At 36.9% G+C, this 27,231-nt stretch overlaps 1 protein-coding gene across 1 annotated transcript in view; it reads left to right on the top strand.

Moving 5' to 3' along the window:
- The window catches only part of ANKIB1 (ankyrin repeat and IBR domain containing 1), a 166,589-nt gene extending 141,712 nt beyond the window's left edge, over positions 1-24,877 (top strand). The window contains exons 10-19 of the mRNA XM_007939818.2: positions 3,338-3,468; positions 8,585-8,719; positions 9,027-9,113; positions 9,201-9,267; positions 11,197-11,342; positions 12,437-12,615; positions 13,471-13,522; positions 18,217-18,331; positions 22,616-22,749; positions 24,134-24,877. Of these exons, the coding sequence (XP_007938009.1) occupies positions 3,338-3,468; positions 8,585-8,719; positions 9,027-9,113; positions 9,201-9,267; positions 11,197-11,342; positions 12,437-12,615; positions 13,471-13,522; positions 18,217-18,331; positions 22,616-22,749; positions 24,134-24,877 (1,790 nt within the window). The remainder of the gene's footprint in view (positions 1-3,337; positions 3,469-8,584; positions 8,720-9,026; positions 9,114-9,200; positions 9,268-11,196; positions 11,343-12,436; positions 12,616-13,470; positions 13,523-18,216; positions 18,332-22,615; positions 22,750-24,133) is intronic.
- The last annotated feature ends 2,354 nt before the right edge of the window (positions 24,878-27,231 follow it).

Raw genomic sequence — 27,231 nt, 5'->3', positions numbered from 1 at the left:
GGTTTCCAAGGCAGTATCGCTACAAAAGTAGATTGCCCAACCTTCCTTCCAAGGAGTGGCTGGTGGGTTTGAACTGCCAGCCTTCTGGTTAACAGTCAAGAGTCTTAGGCATTGCACTATGAGAGCTAGATGACTGGGACCTTTTAAAAATTAAATTCTTATGTGCATCAAAAGACTTCATCTTTCCCTACAGACTGGGAAAAAAATATTTGCCTATGACATATCTGAAAAGGACTTACCTCCAAAATTCTGCAGAAAACATCAACACCTCAACACTAAAAAGACAAACAATCCAATTCAAAAATGAGCAAGAGAATTGTGGTAAACTGTGGTCAATGACATGAGACAAAGTATATGTGAACTGATGTATGGAAAGCGAATTTGCTATGTAAATCTTCACCCAAATAAAAATAAATAAATAAAATGAGCAAGAGACATGAACAGACACTTTACTAAAGATGATATGCTGGCAGCCAACAAACACATGAGGAATTGCTTATGATCTTTAGTCATTAGAGAGATGCAAATCAAAATACTGATGAGATATCATCTCACCCCAGCAATAATAGCAAAGTTCAACAGCATAGAAAAATAATGAATGCTGGCGAGGTTGCAGAGAGATTGAAAGTCTTATACACTGCTGGTGGAATTGTAAAATGGTGCAACCATTGTGGCAAACAATGTGATGTTTCCTTAAAAACTGAAAATAGAAATACCATTTGACCCAGCAATTCCATTACTAGGAATATATCCTAAAGAAGTGAGAGGCAGGACATGAACAGACATATGCACACCTCTGTTCATCGCAGCACTATTCACTGTAGCAAAGAGATGGAAACAACCTAAATGCCCACCAACAGATGAATGGATAACCAAATTATGGTATATTCACACAATGGAATACTGTGCTACATTAAAGAACAAAGAAGGATACACGAATCATCTCACAATGTGGATGAGCCTGGAGGACATTATGCTGAGTGAAATAAGTCAGTCACAGAAGGACAAATATTGGATGAGCCCATTACTGCAAAAAGACAAGAAATGGTTTGTTTGAGAAAGGGAACTCACTTTGTAGGTTACTGGGTTGGGGAGGGAAGGGTTGGCAATAATTTCGGGCTAATTGGGGGCCACACGCTGAGGTGGGCAAGGGAAGGGATGGTATGGAATGAGTCTGTGACCACCATGATAACCCTGGGGAAAGGAAGAACACCGAATTGTGCACATAAGATATAGAGACAACAGAGGCTAATACCAGTATATCTACAATACTGCATTACCATTAACACCAAACAACCAGGCTACAGCTAAACAAATAAACATCTGAGAAGATCAGATGGGGGTCAGTGAACTCCCTAGATTATACTATAGACCAAGGATAGATTCAGCAGAGGCTAATCTTGCAGATACCAATGATAGAAAATTCCTATAATCCTTACAGAAACAACAGAAGACGGACATAGAACAATTCCTCACAAACAGCCAGACACTGTGGGAGAGAGATCTAACGGATCTACTGACTCAGGACCATAGCACTGGGAGACACCAGACTCAATTGGCACAACAAAATACATAAAAATCTTGTTGCACAATCTACATCAGTGAGTAGTGACTGAGTTCTTAAATCTTTCAAGTGGCTTTCTAAGATGCAGTTAATGGTCTCCTATCATCAGAAGCAAAGAAGAGTACAAAAAAACAAGGGCATTTGGAAGCAGTCAGCCCTAAGACATGATGGACCTTAAAGAGCAGAAGAACTAGATGGTGCCTGGCTACCAATGCCAACCACTCGGGAAAGGATCAAAACTGGAGCTCCTGGAAAGAGTGAGAGGAAAAATTTGGAACAAAATCTAAAAACACAATAATGAGCAGAATTACTGGTCGGATGGAGTCTGGTAGGACCCCCAATATTATGGCCCTGGGATACACTTTGGACCTGGAATAAAACTCATTCCCTGGAGCTGGCTCTCAGCCCAATAGTGAACAAGATGTACATGCAGACCACTCAACCCAGGGTGATGCACCCTCATACTCTTGGGAGATGCATCCCTTGGAGCAGATGACCACAGGGCACCAGAGGAGCAACATTGCCATGGAGGAAATGCAGGACACACAGGAGTGCATAACTATAAGGGACATGAGGGGTGGGGGGTAAATACTGGGAATGGAGGGGAAGAGAGTGGGTTAGGGTTTGGGATGGTAATTGGAGAGTGAAACCAAATGTACACGAAATGTTGAACGTAAAACAAACTCTGCTCTGTAAATTTGCACCTAAAGCACAATTAAAAAAAAAAAAAAAAAAACTCTTGATACATGCTACAATATGGACATGATGCTGAGCTAAATAAGCCAATCACAAAAAGACAAATAGTATGTGGCGGGGTGGGAAATAGCACTTCTTGAGATTGCAGATGCGAAATTACAGTAGAATAAATTGAGTTTAAGACAACAAAGAGTACAAAGTTGGTGTGGGGATAGAGGATGTGAGAAGTTTGAGGACAGACAGGGGCCAAATAATGAAGGGTTTTCTATTTTTGCTAAAGGAATTTGATTTTAACTTGTAGATGGTGAGCAAGCATTAAAAGATTTTAAGCAGATCTGCATTTTAAATCTGTGCAGGCAATATATTGGGGGTGGGAAGGAAAAAGCTGGAGAAATAGGTTGACCTTCTCATATTTTAATAGTATAGACAAAAAGTGTGCAGGACTTGAGCTAACCCAATAAGAACTGAAAAATAAAACTGTATCCAAGATCACACACTTCCTTGATTGACTCTGGGTAAATGACATCATTTATCAAGAGAAGGAGTAGAGAGAGGAGCAGATTTGGGGGAAGTGATGGTAAGTTTAGTTTTAGACAAGTCTCATTTAATTCATCATATGTTTATTTGAAACAATCCTGGATAAAAAAGATACTGATACTTCAACGTAATTTTCAGTCTTCAGTATCATAAAACATTTCATCATTTGTTGCAACTGACCTATTTAACAAATTATTTTCTAAATTAATTATGTTTTCTATAATTTTCTTTAATTTTTATACGAAGAGTACCATATTGCTTTTTTTATATTTTGTTTATTTCTTTTCCAGTTTATTTGGATACCCAGCTAAGGAAAAGTCTCTTTTAAACCAAGTTTCATAAATAAGACTTTCGGAATATAGCTCCTTACAACTATGCCATTCAAAATGAAGCAGTTTTAAAATGTTGCCATAGGTCATAATGGGAAAATAAGTATATGACTAAAATTGAGAGGCAGCATACAAAGAAAACTTGCAGTTTTTTCCCCTGAAGTTGTTCACTAAACAATTTATTTTTGTGTTTGTGCTTAATATCTCGAAGTTGTGGGAGTTAGTGAAGCTTATGAGGATGCTGCCAATTGTCTCTGGTTGTTAACTAACTCCAAGCCTTGTGCTAACTGTAAGTCTCCGATACAGAAGAATGAGGGCTGCAATCACATGCAGTGTGCTAAGGTAAGAAGTCAGGATTTTGCATGCTTTGCAGTCGAAATCTTAATTTAGTTTGATTGTCAACCCAAGGGAGAAATGTTATAAGCATAAAAATTTTGTTGGGTTTCACATGGGGCTAGGAGATTGCATTCTACATTCATTGTTGAGTAATGTAAGTGTTGATTTATATTACTAATTTTATTTTCATAGAGAGTGTTAAAAGTAAGGATGGGGATTTGATATTATTTGGCCAGAAGATCCAGGAATGCCTGACTCCTCTTCTACCTGTCAACCTCCCATAGTAAGGGTCCCAAAAGAATTGTTTGCATACACACACGCACATACACACACACACACAATCTCTTTTGAGACATGAAGAGCTTAAACAAACAAGTGAAGGACGCAGAGATGGGGGCAGAGTGATGCCAAGCCACATGGAGATCTCCAGGAAACCAAGGAACAGAAGCTGAAAAGACAAGGACCTTCCCCCAGAGCTGCAGAGAGAGAACGCCTTCCCCTAGAGCTATACCCTGAATTCAGACATATAGCCTCCTAAAATATGAGAAAATAAATGTCTTGTTTGTCGCAGCCGTCCACTTGTGGTATTTCTGTTACAGCAACACTAGATAACTGAGACAGCTGTATTCGTGCCCAATACTCACCTGTGTATTTTTTGCAAAGCTGGTTTGGGAGCACACGCCTTAGACTCAAGGCCCAAGCCATGCCCCAGGCAACCCCTAAATTCACATCTAAAGCTTGATGTCTATCCTTCTTTAGGAACACAGTAGCTGAATCCTGGTAAAAAAGGGAGGAAAATGTGGAACAGAACTGTAAATTCTTAAAGAATCCAGACTTACTGGACCTATTGGAGTCTCTGAGACTAAGCCCTGAGTTGCTCTTTAAACCTCGAAATTATCCCCTAAGTTATTTTTAGGTTTAGCACAAAGAGTAAAGATTGTCACCCATATATTGTGTTGCTTTAAAAAAAAAATTAGTAAGACCAAAGAATCAACAGCTATTTTAAAGCATAGATGTGAAGGTCAGGCAGCGGGATTAAGTATATGGAAATGAAACAACTAGAACAAAATAACAAGAATGTTGACACAATGTGAAGAATAGTGAATCTCAATGATCATCATGTCTAGATACTGTGGAATAGGAGCAGGTATTACTGTGTATATTTCAAACAAAAATAAATTTTAAAAAAGCAAGAACCCTGCATTGAAGCATACTGCTGTCAAATGAGCACAAAATTTGCTTATTGAAAAACCTATTACCATCAAGGCGTTTCCGATTCATTGCTTATACCTTACAGGAATAGAACTTGCCCCCTGCCAGAATCTTGATATATAAGTGCACAGTCTAATGTGTAAGCACATGTTGTGAAGGACTAGATGAGTATAAAGTCTGTAATTCATCTCTATGCCCATGACATATCAAGTAAGCAAAAAATAAGTAAAACCATAGAAGACCTAAATGCCATAATTACTAAGGTAGATCAGATTGCTATATATTCAAGTATATATTATGAGAATGTGGAATCCACTGTCTTTTCAAGTACCAAGAAACATTCATATAAAAATGACCATTGCTCATCAAAGAAATCCTCAGTAACATTCTAGAAAATTTAAAATAATACAAACAACATTCTCTGATCATAATGGAATAAAATAGAACTTAATAACAAAGTTAGAAGGCACAAAGACCTTTTTATTTGGAAATTTTAAATCTCTCAAACAACTCTAGTCAAAAAAGAAATAAAAATGGAAAATATAGAATTTCTAGAAAACAAGGATAATGAAGGTAGTACTTTATCAGAACCTGGAGGATATATAGCTAAAGCAATCATAAAGAGTATGAATAGCCAGTCCTTGGAAGGAAGGTTGGGCAATCTACTTCCATAGTGATACCACCTCCGAAACCCAAGGAGGGGTCGCGATGAGTAGGATTTGACTCGACGGCAGTGAATGTGGTTTGGTTTTTGGTTTATGCACTTATATCAATACAAAGTAAGATTGAAGACAAATGGTGACTCAAGAATTAGAAAAGCAAAATACAGTTGGAAAAAACTAGGAGGAAATGTATTTTTTAAAGCAAAAATTGCTTTAAACGCTGAAAAACAATAAAACTAATAAGTAAACCCAAAAAATTACTTTCTAATCTAGTGAGGCAGATAAACCACTAAGCTAATATAGTTTTTAAAATGAGGCTCAAGGAGTTTAAATGATGATGTAAGAAATAAGATAAATAATCAGAGAAACAAAGTCAACTAAAATAATAATGTAACTCCTGAAAAGAGCATTTGAACTTGAATGCAATGCATTAAGTTTCTAAGAAAATATAATTTATCAAAACTGACCCTGGTAGAGAGAGAATATAGAAACAAACCCATTTGCATAGAAGAGTTTTTCAAAGATCTCCCCACTTTAAAGCAATAGGCCATGACAGTTTCACATGAAAATTTTACCAAACCTTAAAACCAAAAAAAAAAAAAAAAAAAAATTCACTGCCATCAAGTTAATTCCTATTCATAGTGACCCTTGTACAGAGTAGAACTGTTCCATATGGTTTCCAATGCTGTAAATCTTTACGGAAACAGACTGCATCATCAGCGGAACAGCTGGTAGTTCCAGTCACTGACCTTTTGGTTAGCAGCTGAATGCCTTAACCACTGTATCACCAGAGCTCCTTACCAAAACTTAAAGGAGCCTATAAAACATTAAACAGAGCAGATGATTCTAATGTAATTTAACCTATTCCAGGATTTTTTTTTTAAAGGGCAACTTCCAAATTCTTTTTTATGAGTGAGTATAACCTTGCTACCAGAACTTGACAAGATTATAAATAAAAACACTAAATCAATCTTACTTATGATTAACAATGCAGAAGTTGCAAAGACATTAGAGATAGAGGTGGGAATAAAAGATATTAGCAAACAAAATCCAGCAGAGCAAGTGGAGTTAATTCTAAGAATATAAGAATAGTTCAGTATTAGGAAAGCTATTGCTATGTCATCATATCAGTAGGTCCAGGGAGAAAAGTCATATATTTTTCATAGATGCTAAAAAAGCATTTGACAAAAAATCATCAACCATTTTTATTAAACACTCAAATAGAAATAGATTCTTTTTTTAGCATGATAAAAGTAAATTTACTTTAGTCCAAAAGCCAGCAAGGCATTTAGTGGGGAAATTAGAGGCACTCACACTAAAAACAAGAACAAAGTAAGGATATTCTTCTTCACCACTACTATTACCATTAGACTGGAAATACCAGCCACTGTAATTAGAAAAGATGAGGAAAGTAAAATCCATTGCTGTGGAGTCAATTCAGACTCATAGCAACCCTTTAAGACGAGTAAAACTGTCCCCATGGCATTTGGAAGGTTGTAATCTACGGAATCAGACTGCTACATCTTTCTTCTGTGGAATGGCTGGTGGGTTCAAATCACCTGTCTTTTGGTTAGCAGCTAATCACTTAACCACTGTACCACCAGGGCTCCTTATGAAGAAAGAGATGTAAAAATTAGAAATGAGGTGAAAAAATTACCAGTTTTTATAGACACCATGATTGTATGCCCAAAAAAAAAAAAAAATGAAATCAGTTGAAAAACTATAAAACAACAGTAAAGCAGCAGCATACAAAGTTGATGTACAGAAATCAATAGCCTTCATGTACCAACCTCCAGATAGAAGATACACTAAAAGAGAATACCTCTCTTTACTAATTTCTCATGGGACTTTAGTGTATGTTGTTGGGACCTCATTTATCTAGAAATAAACCTAACAAGAAATACTGTGGCTTCCAAGAAGAAAATTTTAAAACGCACTCTAGGACACACAAGAAGACGAATGGAAAATCAACCAAGCTGTTAGACAGAAAGAGGCCTACCAGAATGCCTACAGGTTTTGTTTCTAGATCTAGGGGGGAAAAAAAATCAAACTCAATGCTGTCAAGTCTGTTGCGACTCCTCGCAATCCTTCTGGGAGTGGCTGGGGAGTTTGAACCGCCAGCCTTCTGGTTAGCAGTCAGTGCCTTAGACACCAGACCTCTAAAACTGGAGATTGCCTGTGAGTGCGGGCCAAGTGTGCCTGGTATGGGGTTTGCATGACAGCGTGCTCAGAGGCATATAAGGCGTCTAGAAAAGCTAATTCAAAAATTCACATGGAAAAATAAAGCAAGAATAGCTAGCAGAACTCTGGAAAAGAATGATGAGGGAAAACTAGCTTTTTCAAATAGTAAACCATGTTATAAAGGCTCGAGCACATGAATAGATGGATCTAGTGAAATGAAGTAGAAAGCAAGCCCAGAAAACAGATACAGCTACATAGGAATTTAGTATACGATAAAGGTGGCATCTCCCCAGTGGAGAAAACATGGGCTGTTCAATAAATGGTATTGGGGCAACTGAGCAGCTATCTGGATTGAATTTACACTTCTTACTGTAAACTCAGATAAATGCTGAAGAACTCAAAGAGTTAACATTTTTAAAATAAACCCTAAAAGTACCAGAAGAAAACTTGGAGTATTCCTTTATAAACTTGCAATAGGATGATCTTTCTGACTCAGAATCCATAAGCATAAAAGAAAATGATGTGTTTTATACAGGAATCCTCTCATATTTTTTGGCATTGTCTGCTAATTATGGTACTTAATAAGTGAGATTTTCTGGGGAAAAAAAAAGGAACCAGGTTTTATGTCAGCTGTTTTACTTGTTCTCAGTTTCAAACCCAATTTGTTGAAGTCAACAGAAGTTTTGTGAAATGGACTGTTCAAGCTTTATAGACCAAAGCAAAATTATCATACACTTGAAAAATAAGAACATTTGTCAGTATATCTTGTTATTACTTGGCAAGAATATCCTATCAACATTTTAAATATTTCCTTGTGATTACTTTATAATCTTGTAATTTACATTTTAATTAATCTTTATAGGCAGTATTTTAAGCCACGCCCACATCTTTCTATAGTGAAGATAAGGTCTCCAGATGGAACAAGAGAAAGAGGGCATGTCTTTGAAGGATTCATTCCTGGTCATACGGGCACAATTGTTTAATCTCTAAAAAAAGATGGACAGGAAAAAAATAATAATTTGTATATTAACATGAAGACATGTTGGTATATATGTTTTCTTTTGAAGTGCAAGTATGACTTTTGCTGGATTTGCCTAGAAGAATGGAAAAAACATAGTTCTTCCACTGGAGGTTATTACAGATGTACTCGCTATGAAGTGATTCAGCATGTGGAGGAGCAATCCAAGGAAATGACTGTGGAGGTAAAGAGAACTGTTTAATCAAAGACCTCTGCCTACACCCTTGGTGCCATTGAAAGTATTTTGCATTTCTTCTTTTCCTATCTTCATCTTTATGAGGCATTAAATTGAATATTTGAGAATAGCCTTTAACATAAATAAAAAAAGTAGCTCCATAAACTTAAGAGCTAGTTTGTTTGTTTCAATTTTCCTTGTTTAATTTTGGTGACAATAAAAGTTTTATATATCTCAGCCTCCCTCTGTAATGACTTTAAAGCAATTTTAATAACTAGTAATCTTTCTAAGAGTCACTTATGGGCTTTCCTCCTAGGCTGAGAAGAAACACAAGCGATTTCAGGAACTTGACAGATTTATGCACTACTATACAAGATTTAAAAACCATGAGCATAGCTATAAGGTATGTCCCAAATCATTTCAACTGAGCTGGATTATGCTGTGAATAAGCAAAGAGAATGGATTCAATTATTTATTTCTATCCCTTCAGTTAGAACAACGCCTTCTTAAAACAGCCAAAGAAAAGATGGAGCAGTTGAGTAGAGCTCTCAAAGAAAGTAAGTTATAAGTATGTCTGGTGATTAATGGCAAATGTTCTTCCATGCTAAAGGCACTTCACTGGTTAAGCCTGTTAAAGAACTACATTATCCCTATTAGTCTAAAGTACTGTGTGAGTTCTCTGAAAGCCTGAGTGCAGCTTAGCATAGGAGGGCACTGTGATTGGATTTTCTACCTGGCTTGCCTAGCGTTAAGGGGCCCTGATGGCACAGGGGTTAAATGCTTAACTACCAACCGAAAGGTCACTGTTTCAAACCCACCAGCCACTCTGTGGGAGATAGATGTGACAGTCTGCCTCCCTAAAGATTACAGCTTTGGAAACCCTGTGGAGCAGTTCTATTCTGTCATATTGGGTCACTCTGAGTCAGAATTGACTTGATAGACTGGTTTTTGTTTGTTTGTTTTACATAGCATATTCCTGTTAGTGAGAACTACTCTGTTTCCAGATAAATACATATCATGATTTTGGTTACTCTGTACCATTGCTGCTGTTCTACAATGTTGGTAAAAATAGATGGACTCTCATGGACATTTCTGATCTAGCCAAAGGAGCAAGATACACAAACTACCCAATTCTTGAGAAAATTTAGCAGAGTACCTAGTGGAGTAGAAGTCAAGTGCAGTTTTGAAAGAAATTATCTCATTGGTAAATAATAGACATTTGGAGGTCAAAAAGCAAAGCTGTGAGAGAGGACTAAGATCAAAAAGGACATTTCTAAAGGTGGATTGAGCACTGGTTGCATCATTAGGATTCAGTATTCTACAGTGACCACACCAATATCAAACGCTTAAAGTATTGTCCACAGTAAAAATTAAAAGGAAAAAACACCTCCCTTGTTCTGTAATTCTTTAGCAGGGAGATTTGTCTTTTTCCTCAGTGATGTGTCCTTAGTGCATGGAACAGTGCATGACATATAGTAATCACTCAATAAATATTTGCAGATGTGAATTGCTGCTTCTGTTTATCGTTCCGGGGATTCTGAACAACACAGTAAGATGTGCAAAAGAATTTGACAATAAAAGCATTGGAAAGGAAGAAACAAAACTTTATACACTTATCATACATACTAAAATGGTGGGAGGTGACGTTTGTCTTGTTTTTCATTTTCTTACATCTTAGTTCACATACCTACCCTAGAAACTGCTTTTACTCTGAAATTTTGCTGTGGTCTATGTATATATATCATTGTACATATATATACAGTGTATTTCTACAGACATGCAAAATAATCTGATTTTCAGTACTACTTATGTACTGAGATTCTAGTGCTTTCTATATATTTACAGTTAAGGAAAAACCTAGAAAGTTAATGTAATATTTGGAAACAGGCTCAAATAGTAAAAGAGTTTCTCTCTTCCCCCTCCTCCTTCTTCCTTTTCCCCTTCTCCTGTTCTCTTTCACTGAAGTTTTTTTTATCAAGCAACATTAGTCATCCAGTTGTTTCCCAGAATGTTGTCCCTTGCTTACAATATTGTGTTGGCAGAGGCTTAATTATAATTAGCCTTTTTTCTTAGCAGGTAACTTAGCAGGGCATTTGTTGTAATTCTTGAGCAGCAAAGTTTCCCTAGGGATAACCTAAAAAGCTTAATAAAAAACATGGAATCTTTGGCTTTGCCTAAAGCTAGACTTGTTTGCCAGCAGGGTGAAAGGAAACCCAACCCAAGACAAGTGCATGCATCCCTTTGTGGCTCCTTTGATATTCCTGGGTCAGTGCAGTGTGTGTTTTACTTATAAAAGCATAAATGTCGTACATGAGTGTTTTCTATAGGTTTTTAGTCTAGTTTAAATAACTTTTATCATACAACTCCTTCTTCTAAGGAATTCTTCTCCTTTTTTTTCTTTCCTTTTTAAAGAACACATAGTTGTTCAATTAATTTAATATTGTGTTTACAAAACAGAATTTCACTGTCCCTGAATTACTTTATAGCTGAAGGAGGCTGTCCAGATACCACTTTCATTGAAGATGCTGTTCACGTGCTCTTAAAAACTCGACGCATTCTTAAGTGTTCTTATCCATATGGATTTTTCTTAGAACCTAAAAGCACAAAGAAAGAAATATTTGAACTCATGCAAGTAAGATATCTTTTTTAAACTTAATGTTAATGTTAGTTTTATTATGAAAAAACAGATTTTCTCATTTTTCAATCATTTAAGTTTTATCATATTTGGGTATGATTAGTAACAATTTTGTTTTCATTTTTAGAATCAATTTTAAATAAAGGAGAAGTTATCTGTAATACACTGATTTTTTTTTTTTTCTTTTTATGTTTAAATTAACCACTCTGCATGTCTGAATAAGTTCTGAGCTATACAAACATTCCCCACATTTCTTTGTTTTTAAACTGGGTGAATTAGAAATCTGGCCTCTTTCTAATTATGTAATTAGGAATTTCATCTTCAAAGATAAAACAAATCACATTAAATACAAGATAGGAAAGTGGCAATTTATTAGTTTATTTTCAAAGTATAACTCTAGTAGTTACAACCAAAAAAACCAAACTCACTGCCGTCAAATCCGATCCAACTCATAACGACCCCTGCTTGGGTTTCCGAGGCAGTATCACTACAGAAGTAGATTGCTCCATCTTCCTTCTGAGGAGTGGCTGGTGGGTTTGAACTGCCAGCCTTCTGATTAGCAGTCAAATACCTTAAGCATTATGCTCCCAGAGCTCCTCTAGAAGTTATATTATTTAAAAAACAGAAACATCTAAGCCACTTGACCATTATGGCTAACTTTATTATGCATTCCTCTTTTTTGAAGCTACCAAACTTTTTCTCTGGCTACAGTTCTCATACCATCTCTTTGAACTGCCCTCTACTGATGTATATCCTACATTTCTTTGAAGGCTTCATATTCATTTTCAGATAATGCTTTTCTCACCATTTCCTTATAATCCATACCAAGTGCATTGCTGTAAAGCCTATCAAATGAATGCTGTTTTTTTTAATTCAAGATGCCTTCACACATGACTCTTCTTTCTCTTTCACAACCTGGAAACAATGAACAAAATAGGAAACATACATTAAACAGGGAGACAAAATTTAGGTTAATTTTTAATGTCAAATGAGTTCAATTTAACTGAGAAACGATATAGATTCTAGGTTTGATGTTAACTAACCCACTCAGCCTATAATCTTCCTTCTTTTTTCCCATTGTCTTACCATAGACAGACCTCGAAATGGTCACTGAAGATCTTGCTCAAAAAGTAAATAGGCCTTACCTTCGCACACCCCGCCACAAGATAATCAAGGCAGCATGCCTTGTACAGCAGAAAAGACAAGAGTTCCTAGCGTCTGTGGCTCGGGGAGTTGCTCCTGCAGACTCGCCAGAAGCTCCAAGGCGCAGGTAAAAAGGATGTGCACTGTGTATATCATCCTAGCTCCAGCCACAAATGCTAGCAGTTGTTTGGTTTTTTTTAATCCTATTAGAATTCATATCCCTGGAAGTTACTTATACCTAGGATGTGGATAACTGATAAATATTATTAACTTCTTTTTGATGATTTCTTGTTATTTTTTGTTTGCCATTGTGTAGTTCCTCAGACTAAATTGGGCTAAATTTTACACTTCAGCAGAACTCATAACTCAGATAGTGTTCTAGTGCATCAATTTAAACATGTAATATATGTAGTGAGGGTCCAACTCGATGGCACATAACAATAAACAACAATATGTAGTGATATGATCATTGTAAATATATGATACAGAATTTGAAAACTTTACCGACTTGTTATAGTCATATTTATATTTTTGTATTAAGAGGTTGTGAAGAAATTTGAAATCTAGTATTAGTAGTTAATTTAGTGATTTGAATTCATCCATTGGAGAGCAGTTGAGTGTAGGTTGCTTTATTTCAGACACTTACACTGCACTTATAAATTGAAGCATAGTTTTTAATTCAAAAAATTAAATGCATTAGAAATTCCTTTGACCTACTTTTACATAAACACTTATAAAAATAGGAGCACCCATAAAATATTGGTTCTAATGTGGTGGTTTTTATTTTTTTCCACCATTTTACACAAATATAACACAATTTAGATTTTGAAAGAAATAACAAAATTGTTATTTTAATAGCTGATCTGCTTTGTTTAAGCAAGTGTCAAGCAGAGGCATTAAAAGTAATGTTTAAAAGGCAAGGGTCTGATTATACTTTGTAGTACTGACAATAAATCAAATGGTATGTCTAATTTCTTTGTAGCTTTGCTGGTGGAACATGGGATTGGGAATATTTAGGATTTGCATCACCTGAGGTAATTGTTTTGTGGGTTTATTTATTTATTTTTAAACTTGTGTTCTTCTCTAATGCAGTCCTGTTTGCATTTGTCTCTTATCTATTTTAAATCCCCCTGCTGATTGTCAATGCTGCTTTCTCTTTCTTTTGTAACAAAAATGCCTCCGCAGAGCCTGTATTTAGCTATTTATGATATTAAATTGTCATTACATTATTAAATGCATCCTCCTCATAGTGTTTTTAATTAGTGAATAATCAGAATTAAGGCAAATTTATAGCAGAGAGTTTTGGAAAATATATTCTGATTTGTCAATGGAGATACAATTTTTATTTAGAAATATATATCTAGTTGTAATATTGTTTCAGTCTGAATCTATTAAGAACCTAAATAAGCAACAATCTTTTTTTGTAAAGTTACTGCAACAAACATGAGAGAATCAATCAATTGCTAAGATGGAAACTTGACATTAATAATGTTTATGCAGAAAGAAATGCTTTTCTTAACTGTTGTCTGCTTCCCTGTAAGACTTTCACACTGTTCTTATTTAGTATTTTTGATATTAATATACCATTGCAAAATACAAAGATCTGAGATATTAATGCTGCAATAGCAGTTGCTACAAATAAAAACAGGATGGGGTGAAAATCTTAATTAGATGCTCTTTACTGAGATTTAAATTGCCACTGTCACCATTGAATCTGATTATAAATGATTTTAGCAGTTCTCTCTCCTTCTGTCTTCTTCTTTGATTTTTATAAGATGGTAAACCAGTCAACACTTACAGTAACTTTTTAGCTTCATTCTTAGAAGGGGCAGGGCAAATGATGAAACCCTTGTTTGTCACGCAACTGAAAGACAGTGAAAGTGATTATTATCCAGAATGACTGTGGCTTATTTAAATCAGCTCTTCTCTCTTTTCAGCTGCTGAGGATACTTGCAATCACTTTGTGGTCTTTTGTCTTGGTAGATATGTACAAGAAAATGTTGACCTGAGAAAACAATTCGTGCTTAGAGCTTTGATATGGAAGTTCTTTCTGAAGTCAATTGCAAGAAATTTAAATATATTAATGCAATTTTTAACTGTAAAGCAAATTATGAACCTTTTTCTTTAGCTCATCCTGATTATTATTTTTATGTTATAATACAGTTTCAGCTTTGGGGATATTTTGGTAAATTGCTAACCAAAAAGAGAAATAAAGCTTCAATTATCAGGAAAAGAAAATACCACAAATTTCAGTATTTCAAGGTAGAAACACAATTTAGCAAAAATAAAACCTTTACTGGTATATTCACAATCATGTATTTATCATCTTGGCAGCTTCTGGCTCTGACATTTGCTTTAAACACCAAAAAAACAAACTCACTGCCATCAAGTCAGATCCGACTCATTGTGACCCCTCTTTGGGTTTCCGAGGGGTTATCTCTATGGAAGTAGATTGCCCATTCTTCCTTCTGAGGAGTGGCTGGTGGCTTTGAACCACCAACCTTCTGGTATACCTTAGACACTACGCCACCAGAGCACTTGACAATGCCTTTAGGCATGCTGAAGTATTGGGCCTTGAATTATGAGGGCCTGCTATATGACTGTCACAGATTCATTTTGTAAAGGATGGGAGGACTTGCCACCTCACATAAGAATATTTATATATATAATTACTGAGCTTTTTTCCTTCAGAAATTGAGAATTGTGAAAGTATAAGTAACCTTTCCTTCTTAAATTTATTTTTTGTGAATTGATGGATTTTATAGAAATTATTTCATTTACTTTTCTTTTTAAAAAGTCGTTGGCACATTGAAACACCAAGCTTTTATGTAACCCTTATTGCAAATTTAAGGAATTATCTCACAGTGTGAAATTTTCAAATTCTGCTAGTGAAGTGTTTAACTATCAGATAACTGCCAAAATTATATTTTTAGAAATAAGCTCTTTTGCCTTAATGTAACCTCTGAAAAAATTAATTATGCCCAATGAGAATTTTTAGGTTAAATGTTTTCAAAAAAAGTACATTGCATCTTCTTTTTAAATTGAATTGAATATCAGTGGCAAATGTAAATACTTGTTTTATGCCACTTTATAGGCAGTGGGGCCCAGTGAAGAGCGCATACTCTTCACTTCTAAGGGATACCTGGATTTAAGATCTAGCTCTGTGACTTACTAGACCTTAATTTATGTTCCTCCTTAATTTCTCATCTTTAAAAGTCAAAGGTGATACCCACCCCATAGGAGGATTAGAGCATCTTACTAAGTCACTGACAGTGTTGGTGTTCAGTAAGTGGTAACTATTATTACAGAAAACAAAAAAGTCCTGGAAACTTCTTTTCCTACAAATCCTAGAGGTTTTCAATCTTATTTATAGCCTTAACATTCTCAAACTAACTTGGAGTATCCTGACTAAAGCCTTTATATATAATTACTTGAAGATCTTAGGAATCTTTGGAAATTTTCAGATAAATTTCATAATATGGAAACAATATTTTAAACCTATTGCATCCTGAGAGAATTCTTTTTGAGCTTTCTATCAAAATAATTAGAAATAGAGCAAGTTTCTTTCCAAATTGTTTTTAAACCACATAGGTTTTTTCTAATTGGAAATAGTGTATTCTACAGTTTCAAAACTCACTGCCATCAAGTCAGATCCGACTCGTAGAGACCCCTCCTTGGGTTTCCAAGGCGCTATCATTATGGAAGTAGATTGCCCAACCTTCCTTCCGAGGAGTGGCTGTTGGGTTCGAACTGCCAGCCTTCTGGTTAGCAGTCAAATGCCTTAGGCACTATGCCACCAGAGCTCCTATTCTATGGTCAGTGATAATTTATTTAATTCAGAATAAATTTGTACTAGCAACAAATCTATGATTCCTGGTGGCACAGTTGTTAAAGCACTCAGCTGCTAACCAGAAGGTTGGCAGTTTGAGCCTACCAGCTGCTGCACAGAAGAAAGATGTGGTAGTCTGCTTCCATAAAGATTTACAGCCTTGGAAACGCTATGGGGCAGTTCTACTCTGTCCTGTAAGGTTGATAGGAGTTGGAGTCAACTCACCAACAGTGAGTATCATCAAGTCTACAAAGTAAGTAAATTCTTCCTAAATATAAATCTTTAATTGAGATAAAGTTTTTATGCCATTTTTAGCTAAGAAATGTGGTGGTTCTCAATGGTCCAGTGAGTCATGATAACACATAATAAGTCATCTAGTTGGACATCTTAGGCCTCCAGGATAAAAAGGAGGATGCCTCACTCAGCAGGAAATTTTAAAGGACCTCAGTAATCCCTTGGGGCATTTGCAGTACTATCCTAATCTGGTAGGATGCTTCCCACTTTGTACTAGAATCTGACTACTTAAAAGTCTGGCTGGTTATCAATTTAATCAGAGTGGTATGATATAAAAGTTTTATTTGTGATATAAAATTGTCTTCACTTAATTCCTAGTATTTTCATAGCATAAGCATATTGAATATTCTTCCTGAATATTCTTAAAGCGTGACCAAGGTAATCATAAACCTGAGTAAAAGGTTTTAGTGATAAACACTAAAATAGTGTTTTATCAGAGACTCTATAACAGGTGTCAAAATTACCCCTTTATGCTGATGCCCTACACAGGCCTCGCTTTTATCCTTTGTCTTCTGTCACTAAAATCTGGAAATGTAAATTTGTCCCAGGTCGTAGCCTCTGATAATAGTAGACCCACTTTAAGTTATTGTCACAAATATAAAATAGACTCACAGACACATCTGCTAAAATCTCTATTTTTCCCATGTTGCTAATACAGAAAGGAAGCCAAATGACATCTTATTTTCAAACCTAGGTCTTAGCAGTGTATGTTCCCTTTTTCAGTTTGTTTTTTTGTATTTTGTTCTGCATATATCATGGTCACTTCTTCAAAACCCATACCTCCAGGGAGAGTCTAACTTATATTAATAAAGTGATTAGATATTATTTATAACACAGGTATCCCCTGCTTTTTGAAAGTTCACTTTACAACCCTTCACTTTTATGAAAGACCTACATTAATACCTGTTTTTGCTAAACGAAAGAAATTCACAGAGGATTTTCGCTTTTATGGAAAAAAGCAAAGTAGGGTTAGGAGTTGTTTTGTAACCAGCTGTTAAAGAGGCATCACATACCCTGAGCAGTGAGAGTGACTTTGCCAGACTCCCTCCCTAGGAAGTATATCCAACATCTCAGCATCAAACTGCCATAGCTTTGAACTGTGTCTGTGAACACTGTTAGTGTTTTTGTATATTCTAAGGCTTTGTGTGTTATTTGGTGTGACTTGGTAGGTTATTTTTTGGGTATGGAAATGGTCAAAATTTTTTCTCATGTGAATGAATGTAATTGCTTCTTCACTTTACACCATTTTGGCTTGCAAAAAGTTTCATTGGAATGCTCTACTTTCAGATAGCCAGGGAACCCTGTATTAGACAACAAAACTCTAGAAATCATCAGTGATATGAAATATGACCAAGCATTGCAAGTATTCCCAATGTCTCTAGGCATTTGTAATGTCTGTTTAATAATTTCCTTTTTCTATTCTCCCATTTCTGTTTCTTTGGCATGGCAAAACTGGAAAGGTTCCCCCCCCCCCAAAGCCATGTGATTTTATAATATATGTATAAAATCACACATTTTTTTCCTGGAAAAAGGTGTAATTTTTGTTTTATTTGCATTTAAAAAGTTGCATGCTCTCCTGTATTTTATAACCTTTGGTTTATGCAGGAATATGCTGAATTTCAGTATCGGAGGAGGCACAGACAGCAGCGCCGTCGCGGAGACGTGCACAGTCTGCTCAGCAGTCCTCCGGACGCTGATGAGCCAAGTGAAAGCACTTTAGGTACGTGCTTGGGTTGAGTATGTGTTACTCTTTTAGTTCTCTTGAGTTTATTCTTAAAACCTGACTAAATGTTTGTGAAAGGATTTGTAATTTAGATAATCAATATGCAAGTGTTTCTGTGATCACAAGACACAGAAAAAACATGGGCTATGGAATCAGACAGATCGGGGCTCATAACCCCATCTGTGCTGTGTATTAGCTATGTAACTTCAGTCAGCTCATGTAACCTCCCTAAGCTTTGTTTTCTTCATGCTAAAGCAGCAATAATAGCGCTGCCTTGTAGGCTAACTGTGGGGATTAAATAAGATAGGGCATGAAAAATACTTAATATGATATGAATCACCTACTAAATGCTTAATAAGCTGTAGCTATTAATACTCTTAACTATATTCATGGATTTTTTTTTTCCTGGCCTCAGTTCTCCTATAAACATTCTTTTAAAGAGAAAACTTCTAGTACCAGAGATAAATTATTTTAATTTTTCAGCATTTAAGTGTTAAATTGTTACTTGGAAATCTTCAAACTGTAATAGCAGCAGATCATGTTTAATAAATCAACATCAATAGAACTAAAAGTTGCTCTTCAGGCTATAGTAATTCCCAAATTTTCAGTTTTAAGAAATCTGAAAAGTGAAACACCTTTGTTATTGCTTAAGGGTAAAAAAAAAAGGGATTGAATAGTAGCATTTCCATTTGTAAATAGAAATATATAGTGCAAGAAAAATGTAAAACAAAAAAACTAAGCATTGCAAATAATCGTATTAGATTGCTGCTGATGGTGAGACAAACATGGATGAGAAGTGCCAAAAAGATGAAGTGATTTTCACCAGCACTGCAGGAGAAATCACCACTTTAAATTAAAAAATACCTCAGTAACAAAAATACCTCAGCAACAACAAATTGAATTAAAAAGTGGATGGAGGATATGAATAGACAGTTCAGCAAAGACATTTAAGTGCCTAACAAACACAAGAAGAAATGCTTACAATCATTAGCCATTGCAGAGATGCAGAGCAAAATGACAGTGAGATATCATCTCACCCCAGCATTAATATTAAAGTTCAAAAAAACAGAACTACAAATACTGATGAGGGTGTAGAGGGACTGGAACCCTCATACGATGCTGGTTGGTGGTAGTGTTAAAAACAAAAACCAAACTCACTACCATTGAGCTGATTCCAACTCATAGCAACCCCCATTGAGTTTGGGGGCAGTAAATTTTTACAGAAGTAGATTGCCCAGTCTTCCTTCCTTGGAGTGGCTGGTGGGTTTGAACCACCAGCCTTCTGTTTAGCAGTCAAATGCCTTAGGCGCTACCCCACCAGAGCTGCTTGGTGGTGGTGTTAGATGCCATCAAGTCAGCTCTGACTCATGGTGACCCTGTATACAACAGAAAGGAGACACTGCCTGATCCTGTGCCATCCTCACAGTCTTTGTTATGCTTGAACCCATCATTTCAGCCACTGTGTGTCTCCATCTTGTTAAGGGTCTTCCCCTTTTTTTGCTAACCCTCTCTCTACTAAGCATGATATCCTTCTCCAGGGACTGGTACCTTCTGACAACATGACCAAAGTAGATGAGGCGAAGTCTAGCTATTCTCACTTCTAAGGAGCATCCCAGCTGTCCCTGTTCCAAAACAGATTTGTTCATTCTTCTGGGAGTCCATGGTATTTTTAAGTATTCTTCACCAACACCACTATTCAAAGGCATCAGTTCTTCTTCTGTCTTCTGTACCTGTTGTCCAGCTATCTCATGCATATGAGGCTATAGAAAAGATAGTGGCTTGGGTCAGGGACACCTTAGTCTTCAAAGTGACATCTTTACTCTTAAACATTTTAAAAAGGTATATTTGCCCAGTGCAATATGTCATCTGATTTCTTGATGCCTGCTTCCATGGGTGCTGATTATGGATCCAAGTAAAATGAAATCCCTGACAACTTCCATCTTTTCTCCATTTATTGTGATGTTGCATGATTTTTGTTTTGTTTATGTTGAGGTATAATCCATACTGCAGACTGTAGTCTTTGATCTTCATCAGTAAGTTCTTCAAGTCATCTTCACTTTCAGCAAGCAGGGTTGTGTCATCTTTTTATCACAGATTGTTAATGAGTCTTCCTCCGATCCCAATGCCATGTTGTTCTTCTTAGAGTCTAGGTTCTCAAATAATTTGCTCAGCATATGGATTGAATAAGTATGGTGAAAAGATACAACCCTGATGCACACCCTTCCTGATTTTATACCATGCAATATCTCCTTGTTCTGTTAGAACAACTGCCTTTTGGTCTCTGTACAGATTCCTCATGAGCACAATTAAGTGTTCTGGAATTCTTCTTCACAATGTTACCCATGATGTGTTATGATCCACATGGTCAAATGCTTTTGCATAGTCAATAAAACACAAGTAAACATCTTCTGGTATTCTCTGCTTTCAGCCATGATCCATCTGACATCAGCAGTGATGTCCCTCATTCCACACCATCCTCTCAGTCCAGCTTTAATTTCTGCAAGTTCTCTGTTAATATACTGCTGCAACAGTTTTTGAGTTATCTTCAGCAAAATTTTACTTGCGTGTGTTATTAATAATATGGTTCAATAATGTCCATGTTCTGTTGGATCACCTTTCTTTAGAATGGGTACAAATAGGGATCTTTTCCAGTTAGTTGCCCAAGTTAACGGTCTTCCAAATTTCTTGGCATAAATGAATGAGTGCCTCCAGTGCTGCATCTGTTTGTTGAAACATCTCAATGGGTATTCCATCTATTCCTGGAGTCTTGTTTTTTGCCAGTTTTCTTCACCACAACTTGGACTGATTCCTTCAGTACTGTCAGTTCTTAGTCATATGCTACCTCCTGAAATGGCTGAACGTTGACCAGTTCTTTTTGGTGCATCTGTGTGTTCCTTCCATCATCTTTTGATGCTTCCTGCATCATTCAATATTTTGCCCATAGATCCCATCAGTATTGCAATTTAAGAGTTGAATTTTTTCTTCAGTTCTTTCAGTTTGGGAAATGCTGAGCGTGTTCTTCACTTTTGGTTTTCTGATTCTAGGCCTCTGCGTATTTAATTTAATACTTTACTTTGTCTTCTTGAGCCACCCTTTAAAATCTACTGTTCAGCTCTTTTATTTCATCATTTCTTCCATTCACTTTAGCTACTGTCCATTCAAAAACAAGATTCAGAGTCTCTTCTGACATCCATTTTGGTCTTTTCTTCCTTCCCTGTCTTCTTTATGATCTTTTGCTTTCTTCATGTTTGATGTTCTTTATGTCATCCCATAACTCATCTGGTCTTCGGTCATTGGTATTCAGTATATCAAATCTATTCTTCAGAGAGTCTCTAAATTCAGATGGGACATACTTCAGGTTGTATTTTGGCTATCATGGATTTGTTTTAATTTTCTTCAACTTCAACTTGAACTTGCCTATCAGCAATTGATAGTCTATTCCACAGTCAGCTCCTGGCCTTATTGATACAGTGTCAGAAGATGAGCCGCCCCTCAAGTTGGAAGGTACTCAAAATAGGCACTGCTGGTGAGACTGTAAAGCGGTACAACCACTGTGGAAAGTGGTATGTGAAAGAAATTGAAATTGAATAAGAAATTGAAACGAATATACCATATGATTCAGCAATCCCACTACTAGGCATATTTCCTAGAAAGATAAGAGCTTGACATGAACAAATGTACGCACACTCATGTTCATCACAGCATTATTCACAGTAGCCCAAAAAAAAAAAAAGGGAAACAACCTAAGTGCCCATCCACAGATGGATAAACTATGGCACATACACACAATGAAATACTACACATTAAAGAATAATGATAAATCTGCAAAACACCTCATAGCATGGGTGAACCTAGAGGGTATAATGGTGAATGGAATTAGTCAATCACTAAAGGACAAATATTTTATGAGACCACTACTGTAAAAAATTAAGAAAAAGTTTACACACAGAAAGACTCATTCTTTACCAGGGGTAGGAGGGAAAGACAGGGTAAATCACTACCTAAGGGTTAGACATGGATTAACTTTGGGGAAGGAAAAGGCAATATGTAATAAGGGAAAGGTCAGCACTAAGTGGGGAGGGGGAGAGACGTATGGAAAAAAAGGAATAAATCTAACCAGAAGGCTGGTGGTCCAAACCCACCAGCCACTCCTCAGAAGGTAGTGATACTGCCTCAGAAACCCAGCGAGGGGTTGCTGGGAGTTGAATCAACTTGACGGCAGTAAGTTTGGTTTTGGTTTTGGTCACTAGATTGTGTTTGCTATGAATTGCTTTGAAACAGATACCCCAGAAGGTGGCAGCGGCCACAGACCCAGCGCCTCCGTGGTAAGTTCTGCATCTATGAGCGTGCTGCACAGCTCTTCCCTGCGTGACTACGCCCCTGCCAGCCGCTCGGAAAACCAGGATTCTCTTCAGGTAGTCTTCCTGGCCAGCTCACTGCCCCAGGCTTTTGCTCTCTTCGTTTCCTAATTCTCTTTTATGGCTTTCCTTTTTCTTCCTTTTACTCTAAAATCTTTGTTTTAAAGAAAGAGAGAAAAAGATTCCTATGAGTTTTATTTTCCTTCAGCATGGAAAACATGGTAACATTTGAGTAGATAAAATAATTCTTCTGTATAAATAAAAAACATATTAATTATACAGTGAAACCTATGCAAGCCAGAACTTGAATGGACTGCCTTGTTTTCCTGGGTCTCAAAAGTTTTCTGCCTTTTGGCAGACAATGGTTCTGCAAGTGTATTTGTAAGTTCTGTAAGAATTCCCAGGTGAATAGTAGAGCTGACAAGGGGCAAGGTTGTGGTCACTGCTTGCTCACAGCCAGCTACCCAGAGGGACCGAGTAGTTGAACCTGTGGGCTGAGGACCATAGATGCAGGGGACATCAAGCTCATCTGGCATAACATACTACCCAAAACATTGTTCCACCTCCTATTTTGGCTAGTAGCGACTGGGATCTTAAAAGTTTGCAGGTAGCTATCTAGATGCAACAATGGTCTCTCCTCGTCCAGAGCAAAGAAGAATGAAGAAAACCAAAGATTCATGGAAACAATTAGTCCTCGCAACTGGTACACCTCAGCTTATACGACTGTGAGGCCAGAAGAACTAAATGATGCCCGGCTACCACTGTCAGCCACTCGGGGGGATCTGTGGAGGAGATCCTGGATAGTGAGGGAGAACAATGTGAAACAAAACTCAAAATCATTTGATGGGGGTGGGGAGGGGAGACCAGGTTGTTGGTCCCATAGAGCCTGGTGGAACCACTGAGGCTATGGTCTCTAGCTGCCCTTCAGGTCTGGAATTGAACCCACACCTGTGGCTTCTAGCCAAACAAAAGACAGGCATAAGAGTTAAAACATGTACCTGAGGTAGATACACTCCTTGGAGAGAACAATCATGGGAGAAAGAAGGGCTGTTTATGCACAGGGAGACAGCTCAGGGGGTAGGAGTACATGGACGGATGGACACAGGGCAGAGGTAAATCGTAGTCAATGTCATGAGACAATGTGGTGTGAACTGCTATATGGAAAGTGAATTTACTCTGTTAAACTTTAACCCAAATTACAATTTTTTAAAAAAAGTTTTCTGCCTTTGATAGGGTACAGTCTCACCACTTCTTTATCACTTGTTTTAGTGGCAAATACTTGAGTTTTCCTTCTCTGACAGGTTTTTCGCCTTATACGGTTTGTGGCTTTCTCAGGTTTTACTGTATCTATTTGATAAAAGAACAGTGGGAAACCTCACTAAATTAAATCTTTTTTTCCTTCAATCAGATTTTAAAGTGGATTTATTTTCTGTTGCCTCAGGCTCTGAGTTCGTTGGATGAAGATGATCCCAATATACTTCTCGCAATACAGTTATCACTGCAAGAGTCTGGGCTGGCCATCGATGAAGAAACTAGAGGCTTCCTCAGTAATGAAGCATCCTTAGGCGCAATAGGCACTTCTTTACCTTCCAGGCTTGACTCGGTCCCCAGGAATACAAATAGTCCTCGAACTGCATTGAGCAGCTCTGAGCTGTTGGAACTTGGTGACAGCCTCATGAGACTAGGAGCAGAAAATGACCCATTTTCAACTGACACCCTTAGTTCACACCCTCTCAGCGAGGCAAGAAGTGACTTCTATCCCTCATCCAGTGACCCTGACTCAGCTGGCCAGGACTCCAACGTCAACGATAACCTTCTAGGCAATATCATGGCTTGGTTTCACGACATGAACCCTCAGAGTATCGCTCTGATTCCTCCAACAACTACGGAAATCAGTGCCAATTGCCAGCTCCCTTGTGTCAAGGACGGGTCGGAAGGCATGAGGGATGGGGAACTGGTGCTGCCTGAAGAAGATTCCGTTTTTGAAGATGCTGTTGTAAGTGAAGGTAGAGGAACCCAGATAGAAGAAGAAAATCTTTTGGAGGAAAATATTCTGGCTGAGGAAGGAGCATCCCAAGCTGGCAACAGTGGGAGTGAGGCAGCCAACAAGGGGGATGGTTCAGATGTTTCAAGCCAAACACCTCAAACCTCAAGTGACTGGCTTGAACAAGTACATTTAGTGTGAACTACACACCTTTGGGCTCTAGATGAATCGCAGGTACAGACGGTGTACTAGGTGGAATATGCTTTATAGAGACTTTAATCCACTTAATTTCAACTCAATTAGAAACCACTGACACAATGATTGAATATGAAGGCGTTCCCTTGAATGGTAGCTTCACTTTTGATTTTTGACCTTACAGGGAATTTCTTTTGTATTTAATTGGATAGCTTTTCCCCTTTTTACTGACAAAAGGAAGAGCAGGAGAGAAAGAGAAACACAAATGGAATAAATAGGTTATATTCCACATTCTAAGAATATGCAGTCCTCTGCTTAGCCTAAGGTTCTAAGGTTGGTAATAGTTAAATTGAACATTTAAATGAAAGGCTTATTCCCTACTCCTTGGGTGGTTTTTCTTTTCTTTTTTCTTCCTTTTAGAAGTTCATATTGACAGATCTAATAACATTTAGTTCCTCAATCTCTGTGCTCTTCCATAACTTTCTTTTGATCTGAGAAGTGTGAGTCGAGGTGTCCAGTGCTTCTCTTTAGTGCTGCTTCTACCGCAGAGTAATTAATTTTAATTCTCACATGAATCCAAGATATCTTTTATGTCTGTTTACAGTCCATTTGTGCCAAACTCTGACTAGTGGGCTGACTAACAAAGTGTTCAGGTGTGCAGTGTTCACGGGAGGAAAAGGTGCCACTTGGTAGCAGTGAAATTTCAGAATTTAATGGGCTTTTGTTGCCATGGAGACTGCATTTAAACAAATGTAGCCTGTAGCTTAAGTTAACTAAACCTAATGCTGCTGTTAAAAACAGTTTATTTTAATATTAAAATACAGTTGATTAGCAACAGCGGTGCTGTATTTAAAGAGACACTTTATTGGAAGTGCAATCATAGTTCCTTATTTTCACACTTTTACAGTGCATTCTAATTACTATTGGGTGCAATTACTTTTAATGGTAAGTGTTTTATAAAATAGAAAAAAGTGAAGTTTTCATGAGTTATAGTATATCCCAGTTATTTTAAGAAATTCAATAAAACATCTTGCGCAACGTTACCGTGCCTTTGCCGAACCTAAATGGATAGTTGCCAGTTAAATAAGTGAGTAATTCAAATTTAATGTCTCTTCTGAAGTAACTATGCTATGAATTGCGAAGACCTCCATAAAACCACCCATGGCCTTGCCTTTACAGTAAATATAACAACTAAATGTTCAATCGGTTTGTTTGCCTAAATAGCAAATGCTGAGATGTGTTTGTTCTATTGCACAATACTCATTTGCTGTGTGATTACTGTTTAGTGTTGAAGAAAATCAACTTCCTAGTTATCAGTGTCTTACTGTGAAGAAAATACTGGTCTTAGTTGTAATTAAGATGCAGTGGTACAGTGTGTAATTAAAACTAGAGTAAACTGTTGGAATGGCTGTTTTACTTACATATTATCAAAACTAGCATAACATAAGCAAAATAGATACACAACACTCCATTTAATGTTTTGCCAGATTGTTACCAGAAATCTACATATACCAAAATTTTAGTGCTGAGTTTGTACAGGCAAGCCCTGGTCCAGGTAAAAGGTTGTATTAGAATTGGTGACACCCACGTGAGTTTGATTACGGTTTTTGATTACTTTTTTTTTCAAACCCTGCTTTTGAAATTTTCTTGTACTTGGAATTCCCATGGTTGGGACATTCTGTTAGAGTATTTAATATTTCTGGGGTTCCCCTAAGATAAACTGTGTGGGAATTGTTCCTACGCTGTGGATATCACAAACCCACGTTAGTTTTTATTTCGCCTGTTCTCAGAAGCATTGTTATCAATCCCTATTGAAGTTAGTTGGGGAAAATATTAACTTTTATCTACAGTGTATTACTGTATGTTAAATTGAAATGGTCCATTAAAGGATTTTTTTACAAATTTATTTTGGATTAAAAATATCAACTCCAATAAGTTTTTAGGTCAAGTTGTAACTTTTCAATAGGAAGAGTGTTTGTATCACATTGGGACGTCTTGCAGAGCTGCAGTGAGGTGAGCAAGTGCTCTGGGTGACAGCCATGTCCGTGGTGGGTCTGGGTTCCTAGCACCTTACGCAGTTCCTTTGTTTCTGGGTGTTCTCTTCTGAGCATGAAAGTAATCATTATCCAGTTTGTATTTCCTTGGTACATATTTTAAAAACAACACAGTCATTGACTTTACAATTCAGAAATAAAGTTTGGCAAAGCCTATTTTGTAAACAAGTTAATTTTATAATGTTAAAAAAAAAATACTACTCTAACCTTGACTTGTTATTTGCACTTTCATAGTCTATACTTGATACATTCCCACTTTATATACAGTAGGGTTCTACAAACGTGTAGATGTTTGGCCAAATGAAT

The sequence above is a fragment of the Orycteropus afer genome, unplaced genomic scaffold, assembly GCF_000298275.1.
Source record: "Orycteropus afer afer isolate SDZICR_OR568_19922 unplaced genomic scaffold, OryAfe1.0 scaffold00063, whole genome shotgun sequence".
Lineage (NCBI taxonomy): Eukaryota > Metazoa > Chordata > Mammalia > Tubulidentata > Orycteropodidae > Orycteropus > Orycteropus afer.
This window is presented reverse-complemented; position numbering and strand designations above follow the sequence as displayed.